Below are 13,496 nucleotides of genomic sequence, written 5' to 3'. Positions count from 1 at the left end.
GGCGTGCAACCTGGAGGGAACATAATAGGTCCTATGAAGTATTTTTAGAGCAGTTTCTGTTAGGGAGGTCTGCCAACTACCTCTACTCAACTGCGCACAGCATTCATGCCATTGCGGTAAAGATAAAGTAATTTGGAAATCATCCTCCCATTGAGAGACTTTGGTATTTTTTTTACGTGTGCGCCATCGACCATGCGGACATTTATGAACGCACGGTACCACATATGATTTTTTTTTAATTACATTATTTTATTTAGGGGATAGAAGATAAGCTGCCCAGGGGCGGATTTCCCCTTTAAGAGAAGTTACATATTCCCAGTGCTCCCTCCCAGTCAATAAACAGGAAATTTGGGGGGGCGGGGGAGGGGGGGGCCAAAGAATAGGGGATAAGATGTTAGATCGCCGTTAGACCGCCACGCCCCCTCCCATAGACTTGTATTGACGGGGGCGGGCCGTGACATCACGAGGGGCGGAGCCGTGATGTCACGATGCTCCGGCCCCTGCATTGCCCGTCATTACCGCTCTGCACAGTAATGATAGCGGGGTGCTGCAGCAGCGATCCCCGGGGTCCCCAGCAGCGGGATCCCGGCGATCTGACATCTTATACCCTATCCTTACATTTACAGGCCAGCGGGTGGGGGGGGGGGTGGGTATGCACAATAATCTGCATTGCCACGATGTGTCAGTGATTGAGGTGAGGGGGTTGGGGGATTGCACCAAATTGCACCTTCGCTTGTGTAGACAAAAATCCTTGCACCAGTCCTGCATGGTCAGCACATACAATCATGGCCGTAAATGTTGGCACCCCTGAAATTTTTCAAGAAAATTAAGAATTTCTCACAGAAAAGGATTGTAGTAACACAATCTCAGCCGGAATGTTGGACCACTCTTCCTTTGAAAACTGTTCCAGGTCTCTCTTATTGGAAGGCGCCTTTTCCCAACAGCAATTTTAAGATCTCTCCACAGGTGTTCAATGGGATTTAGATCTGGACTCATTGCTGGCCACTTCAGAACTCAGCGCTTTGTTGCCATCCATTTCTGGGTGCTTTTTGACGTATGGAAGACCCAAGATCTAGGACGCAAACCCAGCTTTCTGACACTGGGCTGCTGTTTGGTGATGCTTATCCACCATGCGGACTATCCTGCGTTGACACCTTTAATCAATTTTTCTCTTCCGTCCACGCCCAGGGAGTTTAGCTACAGTGCCATGGGTTGCAAACTACTTGATAATGTTGCGCACTGTGGACAAAGGCAAATCTAGATCTCTGGAGATGGACTTGTAACCTTGAGATTGTTGATATTTTTCCACAATTTTGATTCTCAAGTCCTCAGACAGTTCTCTTCTCCTCTTTCTGTTGTCCATGCTTAGTGTGGCACACACAGACACACAATGCAAAGACTAAGTGAACTTCTCTCCTTTTTATCTGATTTCAGGTGGGATTTTTATATTGCCCACACCTGTTACTTGCCCCAGGTGAGTTTAAAGGAGCATCACAAGCTTGAAACAATGTTATTTATCTATTTTAAAATGGTGTCAATAATTTTGTCCAGCCCATTTTTGGAGTTTGGTGTGACATTATGTCCAATTTGCTTTTTTTCCCTCCCTTATTTTGGTTTAGTTCCAATACACACAAAGGGAATAAACATGTGTAGAGCAAAACATGTGTTGCTGCAATCCTTTTCTGTGAGAAATACTTCAAATTTCAGGGGTGCCAACATTTACGGCCATGACTGTATATCTTTTTTTCTTTTCCTGAGTATTATAGTTATATTATCATGCACAATAGTTCGCTTTTACAATATTCTTGCTTTTTGTGTTCTAAGCGCTGCATTACCTATATACTTTTTACAGGATATGAAGCGCTTAGCCATTTAGACATAATCTTTCTAAAACTTCTCAATATTCCATCGTCTTGTATGAAATATGAAAAAATAAAATGATAAGCCACAGGTTTCCCCCAGCACCTCCTCCCTTCTTCATACAAAGCAAAGCCACGGAAACTCCAAATATTACATTCCCCAAATATCTGGAGCTGTGGGGACCACCCCAGCCTCTGAGGGTTTGGGGGCGGAGGAAGAGAGGTGTGTGGGTTTTCAGTGTGGTGATGAGGAGGGGGCCTCTTATTTTTAGAAGAGCTTTATATAGGGACAGGGAGGGTCACATGTGGGATCAGGCAGAGAATTTAGTTGGAGTAGATGCTGGGTATCTGCGTGGCAATGTTTGATGTGGCTGGCACTAGAGACAGGGAGGTGCGGGGGCAGAAAGTTCAAGGGCTGGAAGGGCATTTGGTCTCCTTCAGCGTCTTCTTAGAGAGTAAGGGGTTGTTTAACTGTTTTTTGGCCAAGCTGTGCAATGTCTGCACTGAAAGATATAAAAAAAACATATAGGAACAAACTATTTTATAAAAAGCAATTTACATTTTATCATGACATATAATGTAGTGATAACAAACTCAATAAACAGAACCATCTCCAGTAAAAAAAAAAAAAGTTTTACTACTTTACATTTTAATAATAAAAATAATAAACTGCTGAATAATAGCACACCATAGTATGATTCTATTCTTCTTTTGAAAATTCAAAAAACATTTAATGTTTAGGTCACTCTGCTGTGCTAACCCTGCTGCTTATGACTTTACATGTACAATAAATGTCATTTTTGTTACATTATATATGCATTATTTTAGCTTGGCCCCTCTGTCCTACAATGCTTAAAAAAGTAATGCAGAACTTTTTGCCTTTATACTGCATCATTCCCTGCTATGCTATGGCCACACATGGCAAACTTGCTGTGGATTTTCTAGATGGAATTTTCTGCAGTATTTATAGTAGCAGCTTTACTAAAGGAGTGAAAAATTGCAAAGAATCTGCAGTGTTGCAGATTTTGTGTACAAATGCATGTTAACACTTTTTTTAAAATATATTTGTGCAATCTATACCACTATCTGCAGCAGAAAATCTGCATCAAATTCCACACTGTATAGTTCAGAAATGCTGATGACTTTCTGCTACATGAAAAGTTCAGTACTTCTCCTACGTGTGGCCATACCCTTATTAAACAAAAATATGGAGACTCTCGTGTATGCCTTGTGTATACATATTGTAGTTAAAGGATAACTCCAGCCACATTGACTTTATCCCATTTTACAGGACAGGGGATAAGTAGCTGATTGCGGGGAGCCCCCCCCCCCCCCCCGCTATCGCCAGGACAGTATCAGGCTCTCAGTGAGGAGCGCATGTTGCAGACCGCACGTGCTCTATTAATTTTTATGGGAGTATTGAAAAGACCTGAGTACAGCACTCGGCATCATCCGAGCTCCCATACAACTGAATGGAGCATGTGCCAGGGTCCTGTTCCCAAGATCGCGGGGGGTCCCAGCAGTCAGACCCCCGCGATCAGCTACTTATCCCCTATCCTGGGCATAGAGGATAAGTTCATTGTGGCTGGAGTTCTCATTTAATGTGCAATTGATGGGCTTTAAAATTCCACTTGGAAATTCCAGTGCACATGTCAATGGGATTCCGCTGCCCAGTGCAAACTACAGAACTGCAGTTGGTGACATTGCCTTTCTCCATTGCTGTCTATAGGGACCGGCAATGTCTACGACACAGTCCTAGCCCTTGGACTCTCCACAGGAATATTTCCGAGCATGGAACAACCATTCTGTAGTGGGAAACCACCCCTATCACTCCATAAAGGGGGTTTCTGACAAGAATACTGCCAGCTAATCCTTAGGGCCACCAATATCAGATTGGTGGCCCTAAGGATTTCATTCTTTTCAATGGGAATCTGTCACAGTATATACTGCATGGATTTCTCCAAGACAGACTACAAATTCATGTGTGGAAAAAAAAAGTAAGTGTCATGTCACTTTTTGGTGGTAGCCAGTGGATTAGCCTCATTGTACATGACACTGCAGCCAATTACTGGCCCCAGAAGTCTCATTGGACGAAGTGCATTATGGGCGGGAAACAACTGTCAGAACCTATGATTTCTTCTTTTGTTCTTTCTCTCCCCCTGCTATGTTTTTTGTTACATTTTTACACTTAACTATTGGAATAAAGAGTAATTTTTTGGGATAGAATAGAGCTGAGTAGTTACATTAACAGTCAATCACTTACCTTAGCAGTCATTTACAGCTAGACAAGCAGGAAGAAACCTCTGAGGCCAGTAATTACAATAAGCACCTTATGTACAATATATGGGACATCACCACAGCATTTCTAGAAAGGGAGGGGGGGGGGGGGGGGCAGAATCACAACTGCTCTCCTGTTGGCAATTTTTTTTTTTTTTATATTCAGAAAACTCCTTTAGGGTACGTTCACACGTACAGGATCCTGTGCAGATTTGATGCGCAGGATTTGTAACTGCAGATTAGAAGCTGTGCTCAGTCATTTAGTTTACATTGAATTCTGCAGCAGAAAATCCTGTGCATCAAATCTGCGTACGTGTGAACATACCCTACTCACATAATTCCCACGTAAAAGTGAAGAGAACATACCAATTTTTTCATATGCAATTTTTGCCCTGGTAAGATTTGAATCCAGGACCCCAGCGCTGCAAGGCAACAGTGCTAACTACTGAGCATCCTAATATGATTTTTTATTTTTTTATGCGGTATTATCTGTTCCACTATTCTTCTCATCATTGCTAAAGTAGAATCGATAGTCCCAATTTGTCAACCCGAATATCAACAACAGTCAATATGCTTCCTATCCCATGAGCGTACTCATAACAATAAATAACTGCATTCCCCATTGTAGGAATTTGGCAATTCATTTTCCTATTCCTGGAGTATTTGATGTTACGGATATCCCTTCTCTAAAGCAGACTGGTTTTGTGGGAAAGTACTTAAGCATAGTCTGTCATTACTGAGATGTATTTACCTTTAAACATAGGCCTATGCAGTGCCGTACTCTTTCATAAAAGTGCCACTATGTTTTGACTGCTTCATTGGAATTAGGATCTACATGTAACTGTATATTTGGGTGAGTAGGCTTATCAATATTGCAATGAAAACACTAATTATCCCAAAAGTGAAGAGACCTGACACTGCATAGTGTCCAGCAACCGCCATCTGTATACAGTACTAAGACTTTAGTAAACATTTATGTTATGTAAAAAAAAATGTATTGCCCACCTTTAATGTGTTTTAGTATTTTGACTACGTTGGTAGAAGAGTTTTTCCATCTCATTAAGTTATCCCTTATCTACAGGAGATCTATAGGGGATAACACACAGATCGAGGGGGATAGGGGGGATCTGACAGCTTCTTAATCCTTGCCAGAACCTTGTGTGGCGAGGGTGTGAAGCAGGGCAGATGGAATTACCCTAGGGGCAGATGGCCCTTGTGTTTGTGATGCCAGGGCGTGATTTATCCTCTACACCACCTATAGGAATACGGCTGGATCCTGGGCTAAGCACGGGGGCAAATAATGACTCCAACACCAAGTTACGGATCAACGGCAGCTTTACTGCGTCAGACAGATGTAACAGTCTATACAGCTTGGCTAGGCCCAATGAGGTGACCAGTGACTTCAGAGACCACAGATCTTGCTGGGACTTATAGTGGAATTGGACGATTTGGATGCAGGCCACGCTGACTTGAGACAGGATGAGTTGGACTGACTTGACTATGACAGACTATGACTGACTTCATCCCTTCTGTAGCTTACTAGGCTTTGACTTGACCTGTGGGGCAATGGACTTGAGAATCCGTGGCTGCTTGACTGACTTCAGGCCTCCTCTGGACTCCAGACACTCTCTAGCAGGACTTGACCTTACTGCAACTCAGCATACAAGAGCATAAGAGACAGAGATTTCTCCACCCAGGGCTTACATGGGGGAGACTAGGAGGAGTCCCATAAGTCACCCTTAGGTCACATGGTCACTCATACCTCACTGGGTTACAATCACATGACAACAGGTTAATCACATGCCAACTGTTCTTAGAGCTAAAACACATTTTATATACAACACACAGCATTATATAGGCATAGAAGCACAGGAACAAGGGGAACAGGGGTCACTATGGAGTCTGCCGAACAGGGCAGCTAGGGTACAGGGGTGCAACTCCTGTACTGGGCCACCACACTTGCATTCTATGTAAAGAAGCTCATACACCTTAGATGTACCTCCCTATATACGTGCATGCTATAATGTGCCTGCATGTGTACTGTAAGTTTGGTGACAAAGGCAGAAGTTGAACCACCATCTATCATAAAGATTTAGCATATCCTAATGATGTGCCATTGCTCTGTGACATTGGTTCAAACCTTTAAGATTAATCTTTAGTTGGAAAATAACCTATTGTTTAAAGGGGTACTCCAGCGTTAATCTCATTTTTATTTTACTTTTTAAACTGTACAGCATGCTTACCTGACTTCTAATGTATGTTGCGTCCGCTGCGCTGTTTGGTGCTCTCATGGTCTGTGGTTTGCGTTTCACGCTCGTTTGATTTTCGCCATGACTTCCTGTCATTTTGCCTTGTGGTACTTCATATCCCATGAGCTTTAGCATGGTCCATGGTCTTCTTTTTTTTATCATTAAAGTTTTGTTGAAACTTTTGTGGGCTGCTCTTTTCTAATGTCTCCTCCCCTTTCCCCTTTTCTGTGACGTAATAGGTTAGTCCCCCCCCCCTGCATCCGCCCCTGCCTCTTCTCATTGGTTGCCTAGCCTGGAGGACCTTCGGTGTAGCCTAGCATGTTAGTTCTTGCATGTTTGCTGCACTGGCCAATGACGTTGCCTTAGCTTCCGATTGGCCACACCCCTTCTTCACGTAGTTGGTTTTGGTCCGCAGCTGGGTGTCGTGCAGCTGTTTCTCTTCCTGCGACGTTTTTACCTCACGCAAAATGGTAAGTTCTTTGTTATCACCGTATTTTCGGAATTTGTCTATATTATGCTGGAAAACACTTTACATCACCGGCAGCTTCGAAGGGGAAAATGCACATGCGCAAACCAGATGTTAGAAAAAAAAAATGTAATGCAACCAAACCCCACACTGCCAGCCAATCCAAAAAAACAGGATGGAAACAAACACACATCACGTGGCAGTAACTAAAACAGGGATTGGACAACACTTCAACCAATCCAAAGCTCAAAACAGGGAAGGCCAATACCCTGGGAGGAGTCACTCACAAAGACACAATGAATATTCATGAGATGGGCGCGTCCCGAAGCCGACTCCGAGGCGAACAAACAACACGTCACGAACGCAACATGGCCGCGGGATGACGAGAACAACATGGTCGCCACCACCGCCAAACTACTGGGACTACAACACTTCCGCCACCATAATAAAGTAAGTGCACACATAAAATTAAAAGCCCAGGAAAAACAGCAAAACCGCAATACCATAAACCAGGCACAAACCAACCAGAAACCACCAAAAAAGGTAAGGCCGGAATTCCCCCTTAACCTTTTAAGGACGTCGGGCGTATGCATACGCCCTGCATCCCGAGTCCTTAAGGACGTGGGGCGTATGCATACGCCCGTGGGAATTCCGGTCCTGGCCGCTAGCCAGTTGGGGACCGGACCGGAATGCCTGCTGAAATTGTTCAACAGGCATCTCGGGACACATCGCCGAGGCACATCGCCCCCCATGTCGGCGATTGCAGAAAATCGCATGTCAATTCAGCCATGCGATTTTCTGCTATTCCGGGCTGATCGGGTCTCTGGTGACCCGATCACCCAGAAAATAGGGATAGGAGCGAGGTCGCAGTGCTGCGATCTCCTCCCATCCCCTTCCGTTGGTCAGAACTGATTCCCCCCCCCCCCCCCCCATGTTCTGCCCACCCCTGGATGTCGAGGGGAACGTGGGGAGAAGATGGAGGCCGGTACCTGGAGGAGAAGATGCCTGGGGACCCCCGATCATCGCTGGAGACTGCTGGATCCTGGCTCAGGTAGGGAAACCATGTTGGGGGGGGGGAGGGGGGGGGGGATTGAAAGTGAAAGTAAAGTGATCTTTACTATGGCAACCACTAGGAAGGCCAAACTGCAACTCCCGGTTTTAGGTCCGGTTGTAAAAGCGCATACGGCGCAAAAATGAGCCGACCGGACCGAACGTTTCACTCCGGTCGGCTCATTGAAGTGAATGACATACGGGAGCGCATACGGTCACATACGGGAGCGCGAGGTTTTAGCTCCCTCCTGCCGTATGCGCTCCCGTATGGGACAAAACGTAGTGTGAACCCAGCCTTACAGTGGTGCCCAAACGGTAGCCCTCCAGATGTTGCAAAACTACAACTCTCAGCATGCCTAGACTGCCCAGGCATGCTGGGAGTTGTAGTTCTGTAACATCTGTCCCTTCAGAGTTTGCAATTTTCTTGAAATTTTTGAAGCCCTCTAATTTTTAAAAAAAACTAAAATATGTCCATTTTATGATGTCAACATAAAGTGGACATATTGTATTTGTGAATAAAAAAAAATTATTGTGAATATCCATTTTCCTTACAAATTTGGGGATTTTTCACCAAAAAAGGATGCAAGTAACGCCGAAAATTTACCACCAAAATAAAGTAGAATATGTCACGAAAAAACAAATCTCAGAATCAGAATATTCGGTAAAAGCGTTTGAGTTATTAATTCGTAAAGTGACGGTGGTCAGAATTGTGAAAAAGGGCTCAGTCCTTAAGCTCAGTCCTTAAGCTCAGTCCTTAAGGTGAAAAAGGGCTGCGTCCTTAAGGGGTTAAACATTTCACTATATATTTTCTACATTAAACATTTCACTATATATTTTCTACATTAAACATTTCACTATATTGTCATTTATATTAAAATCAGTCCAGAGTTATTACATTTTTCACAATGACCACAGAGCACAGAGGCTGTTTTATACAGAGGACGTCCTAGGTTGTTCTGTACACTGGTGACAGGGTCAATAGTTCTCTTATTATCATTAGAATGCTGAAGAACAATAAAAAGGTAAAACCTCTATTATAAAGCTGGAGGCACCTAACAAATTATCCACCTTTGACTATAGGTGATGAACTCAGCGCCTCATATTGATCTCTAAATGCGAATAAGAGCTTGATCACAGCCCTTTCTTATAGATGTCAATAGCTTTTTCTGACCTTTCTCGGCTTGTAGTTGTGTTTGACAAATATGTAAAAATGTGGTACTCAAGGGGATAGTAGGAATTAGTAGTGCTGGCTAGCTGGGAGTAGTAGTCCCTTAGGGATGTAGATGACAATGTCACAAGACAGGTTGGTTCTGCTAAATTGACAGTCCCATGTAAGCCCAACAACACATAGAAACATAGAATGTGTCGGTAGATAAGAACCAATCCCATCTAGTCTGTCCAATATTCTGAATACTATCAATATGAAGGACAGCATTATGCCTATCTCTATCTTATATGAAGGGTAGCCTTATGCCCATCTCTATTTTATATGAAGGATAGCCTTGTGCCCATCTCTATTTTATATGAAGGATAGCCTTATGCCTATCTCTATCTTATATGAAGGATAGCCTTATGCCCATCTCTATTTTATATGAAGGATAGCCTTATGCCTATCTCTATCTTATATGAAGGGTAGCCTTATGCCCATCTCTATTTTATATGAAGGATAGCCTTATGCCCATCTCTATTTTATATGAAGGATAGCCTTATGCCCATCTCTATTTTATATGAAGGGTAGCCTTATGCCCATCTCTATTTTATATGAAGGATAGCCTTATGCCCATCTCTATTTTATATGAAGGATAGCCTTATGCCCATCTCTATTTTATATGAAGGATAGCCTTATGCCTATCTCTATCTTATATGAAGGATAGCCTTATGCCCATCTCAATTTTATATGAAGGATAGTCTTATGCTTATTCCATCCATGCTTAACCCCTTAAGGACACATGACGTTCTCATACGTCTCCATTTCCGAGTCCTTAAGGACACATGACGTATGAGAACGTCATGTGTTTTACCGGCCCCCCGCAACCATCTGGAGCGGAGCCGGTCCCCGATGCCTGCTGAAATCATTCAGCAGGCATCGGGGCATAACGCCCAGGGGGGTCATTATGACCCCCCATGTCGGCGATGGCCGCAGATCGCTGGACAATTCAGTCCAGCGATCTGCGGCGGATTCCGGGTCAATCGGGTCTCCAGTGACCCGGTGACCCGGAATTATTGGCTGATCGGGGCCGTCAGAGACGGCCCCGAACAGCCAGAGCCAGCAGGGGTGAGGTGGCACTGGTGCCACCTCACGATCGCCCTGATTCGTCGGCCGGATTACCGGCCGACCAATCAGGGCACCTGCTGCGGGTGTCACTCCCGCAACCCGCTCCGCCCCTCTTCCGGAGGACGTGAGCGGGTGCGGGACGTGCACCCCGGGTGCTGGGGACCCTGATCCCCGGCGCCCCTGTTGGGATCGGGGCCCCAGGAGCAGCGGCGGAGACGACGAGGGACTGACCTGGTGCAGCGAGGATCGTTGGAGGTGAGTGACAGCCTCCTGCTCCTGCTGTTGCATAACTACAGCTCCCAGCATGCCCTTTTTGCATGCTGGGAGCTGTAGTTATGCAACAGCAGGAGGCAGACCACCACAACTCCCAGCATGCCCTTATGGGCATGCTGGGACTTGTAGTTTCGCAACAGCTGGAGGCACATTCTTTCTATGGAAAAGTGTACCTTCAGCTGTTGTGTAACTACAACTCCCAGCTTGCACAATCAGCTAAAGTGCATGCTGGGAGTTGTAGTGGTGCATCTGGTGGTTGCATAACTACAACTCCCAGCATGCCCGTTGGCTGTCGGTGACTGCTGAGAGTTGTAGTTTTGCAACAGCTGAAGGCACACTGAGTTAAGTAGCAAACCAGTGTATCTCCAGCTGTTGCATAACTACAATCCCCAGCATCCCCAGCCAAAGTAGTATGCCTCCAGCTGTTGCATAACTACAACACCCAGCATGCCCTTCCGCTGTCCGTACATGCTGGGGGTTGTAGCTTTTGCAACAGCTGAAGGCACACTGGTTGAAAAACACTGAGTTTGTTACCAAACTCGGTGTTTCACAACCAGTGTGCCTCCAGCTGTTGCAAAACTACAACTCCCAGCATGCACTGATAGACCGTACATGCTGGGAGTTGTAGTTTTGCAACAGCTGGATGTCCCCCCCCCCCCAATGTGAACGTACAGGGTACACTCACATGGGCGGAGGATTACAGTAAGTATCCGGCTGCAAGTTTGAGGTGCGGCAAAATTTCTGCCGCAGCTCAAACTGCCAGCGAGAAACTACTGTGAACCCCCCGCCCGTGTGACTGTACCCTAAAAACACTACACTACACTAACACACAATAAAATAAAAAGTAAAAAACACTACATATACACATACCCCTACACAGCCCCCCTCCCCTCCCTAATAAAAATGAAAAACGTCTGGTACCCCACTGTTTCCAAAACGGAGCCTCCAGCGGTTGCAAAACTACAACTCCCAGCATGCACTGATAGACCGTACATGCTGGGAGTTGTAGTTTTGCAACAGCTGGATTTCCCCCGTCCCCCCCCCCCAACGTGAACGTACAGGGTACACTCACATGGGCGGAGGATTACAGTAAGTATCCGGCTGCAAGTTTGAGCTGCGTCAAATTTTCTGCCGTAGCTCAAACTGCCAGCGAGAAACTACTGTGAACCCCCGCCCGTGCGACTGTACCCTAAAAACACTACACTACACTAACACAAAATAAAATAAAAAGTAAAAAACACTACATATACACATACCCCTATACAACCCCCCTCCCCTCCCCAATAAAAATGAAAAACGTCTGGTACGCCACTGTTTCCAAAACGGAGCCTCCAGCTGTTGCAAAACAACTACTCCCAGTATTGCCAGATAGCCGTTGACTGTCCAGGCATGCTGGGAGTTTTACAACAGCTGGAGGCACCCTGTTTGGGAATCACTGGCGTAGAATACCCCTATGTCCACCCCTATGCAAGTCCCTAATTTAGGCCTCAAATGCGCATGGCGCTCTCACTTTGGAGCCCTGTCGTATTTCAAGGCAACAGTTTAGGGTCACATATGGGGTATCGCCGTACTCGGGAGAAATTGGGCTTCAAATTTTGGGGGGTATTTTCTGCTATTACCCTTTTAAAAAATGTAAAATTTTTGGGAAAACAAGCATTTTAGGTAAAAAAAATATATATTTTTTTACATATGCAAAAGTCGTGAAACACCTGTAGGGTATTAAGGTTCAAATTACCCCTTGTTACGTTCCCCGAGGGGTCTAGTTTCCAAAATGGTATGCCATGTGTTTTTTTTTTGCTGTCCTGGCACCATAGGGGCTTCCTAAATGCGGCATGCCCCCAGAGCAAAATTCGCTTTCAAAAAGCCAAATGTGACTCCTTCTCTTCTGAGACCTGTAGTGCGCCAGCAGAGCACTTTTCACACCCATATGGGGTGTTTTCTGAATCGGGAGAAATTGGGCTTCAAATTTTGGGGGGTATTTTCTGCTATTACCCTTTTTAAAATTGTAAAAATTTTGGGAAACCAAGCATTTTAGGTAAAAAAAATATATATTTTTTTACATATGCAAAAGTCGTGAAACACCTGTAGGGTATTAGGGTTCACATTACCCCTTGTTACGTTCCCCGAGGGGTCTAGTTTCCAAAATGGTATGCCATGTGTTTTTTTTTTGCTGTTCTGGCACCATAGGGGCTTCCTAAATGCGGCATGCCCCCAGAGCAAAATTTGCTTTCAAAAAGCCAAATGTTACTCCTTCTCTTCTGAGACCTGTAGTGCGCCAGCAGAGCACTTTTCACCCCCATATGGGGTGTTTTCTGAATCGGGAGAAATTGGGCTTCAAATTTTGGGGGGTATTTTCCGCTATTACCCTTTTTAAAAATGTAAACATTTTGGGAAAACAAGCATTTTAGGTAAAAAATTTTTTTTTTTTTTACATATGCAAAAGTCGTGAAACACCTGTAGGGTATTAAGGTTCAAATTACCCCTTGTTACGTTCCCCGAGGGGTCTAGTTTCCAAAATGGTATGCCATGTGTTTTTTTTTTGCTGTTCTGGCACCATAGGGGCTTCCTAAATGCGGCATGCCCCCAGAGCAAAATTTGCTTTCAAAAAGCCAAATGTTACTCCTTCTCTTCTGAGACCTGTAGTGCACCAGCAGAGCACTTTTCATCCCCATGCGAGGTGTTTTCTGTATCGGGAGAAATTGGGCTTCAAATTTTGGGGGGTATTTTCTGCTATTACCCTTTTTAAAAATGTAAAATTTTTGGGAAACCAAGCATTTTAGGTAAAAAATATATATATTTTTTTTACATATGCAAAAGTCGTGAATCACCTGTAGGGTATTAAGGTTCACTTTACCCCTTGTTACGTTCCCTGAGGGGTCTAGTTTCCAAAATGGTATGCCATGTGTTTTTTTTTGCTGTCCTGACACCATAGGGGCTTCCTAAATGCGGCATGCCCCCCAAAAACCATTTGTCGCTCCTTCCCTTCTGAGCCCTCTACTGCGCCCGCCGAACAATTAACATAGACATATGAGGTATGTGCTTACTTG

The 13,496-nt window shown here is 44.7% G+C and overlaps 1 protein-coding gene across 34 annotated transcripts in view; it reads right to left on the bottom strand.

Annotated features, from left to right (window-relative positions):
* Window positions 1–13,496, bottom strand: part of SP7 (Sp7 transcription factor) — a 189,938-nt gene that overhangs the window by 59,744 nt on the left and 116,698 nt on the right. For 2 of the 34 annotated variants that reach the window (XM_056555278.1, XM_056555244.1), the window contains exon 1: window positions 6,380–6,562. The exons of the other annotated variants lie outside the window; for them this stretch is intronic. Coding sequence is in view for 1 of the 2 variants with exons in the window: in XM_056555244.1 (XP_056411219.1) it covers window positions 6,380–6,547 (168 nt within the window). In the remaining variant the exon portion in view is untranslated. Of the gene's footprint in view, window positions 1–6,379; window positions 6,563–13,496 lie in introns of those variants that run through there. 34 annotated transcript variants of the gene reach the window in all.

The sequence above is a fragment of the Hyla sarda genome, chromosome 2 (assembly GCF_029499605.1).
Source record: "Hyla sarda isolate aHylSar1 chromosome 2, aHylSar1.hap1, whole genome shotgun sequence".
Classification (NCBI taxonomy): domain Eukaryota; kingdom Metazoa; phylum Chordata; class Amphibia; order Anura; family Hylidae; genus Hyla; species Hyla sarda.
This window is presented reverse-complemented; position numbering and strand designations above follow the sequence as displayed.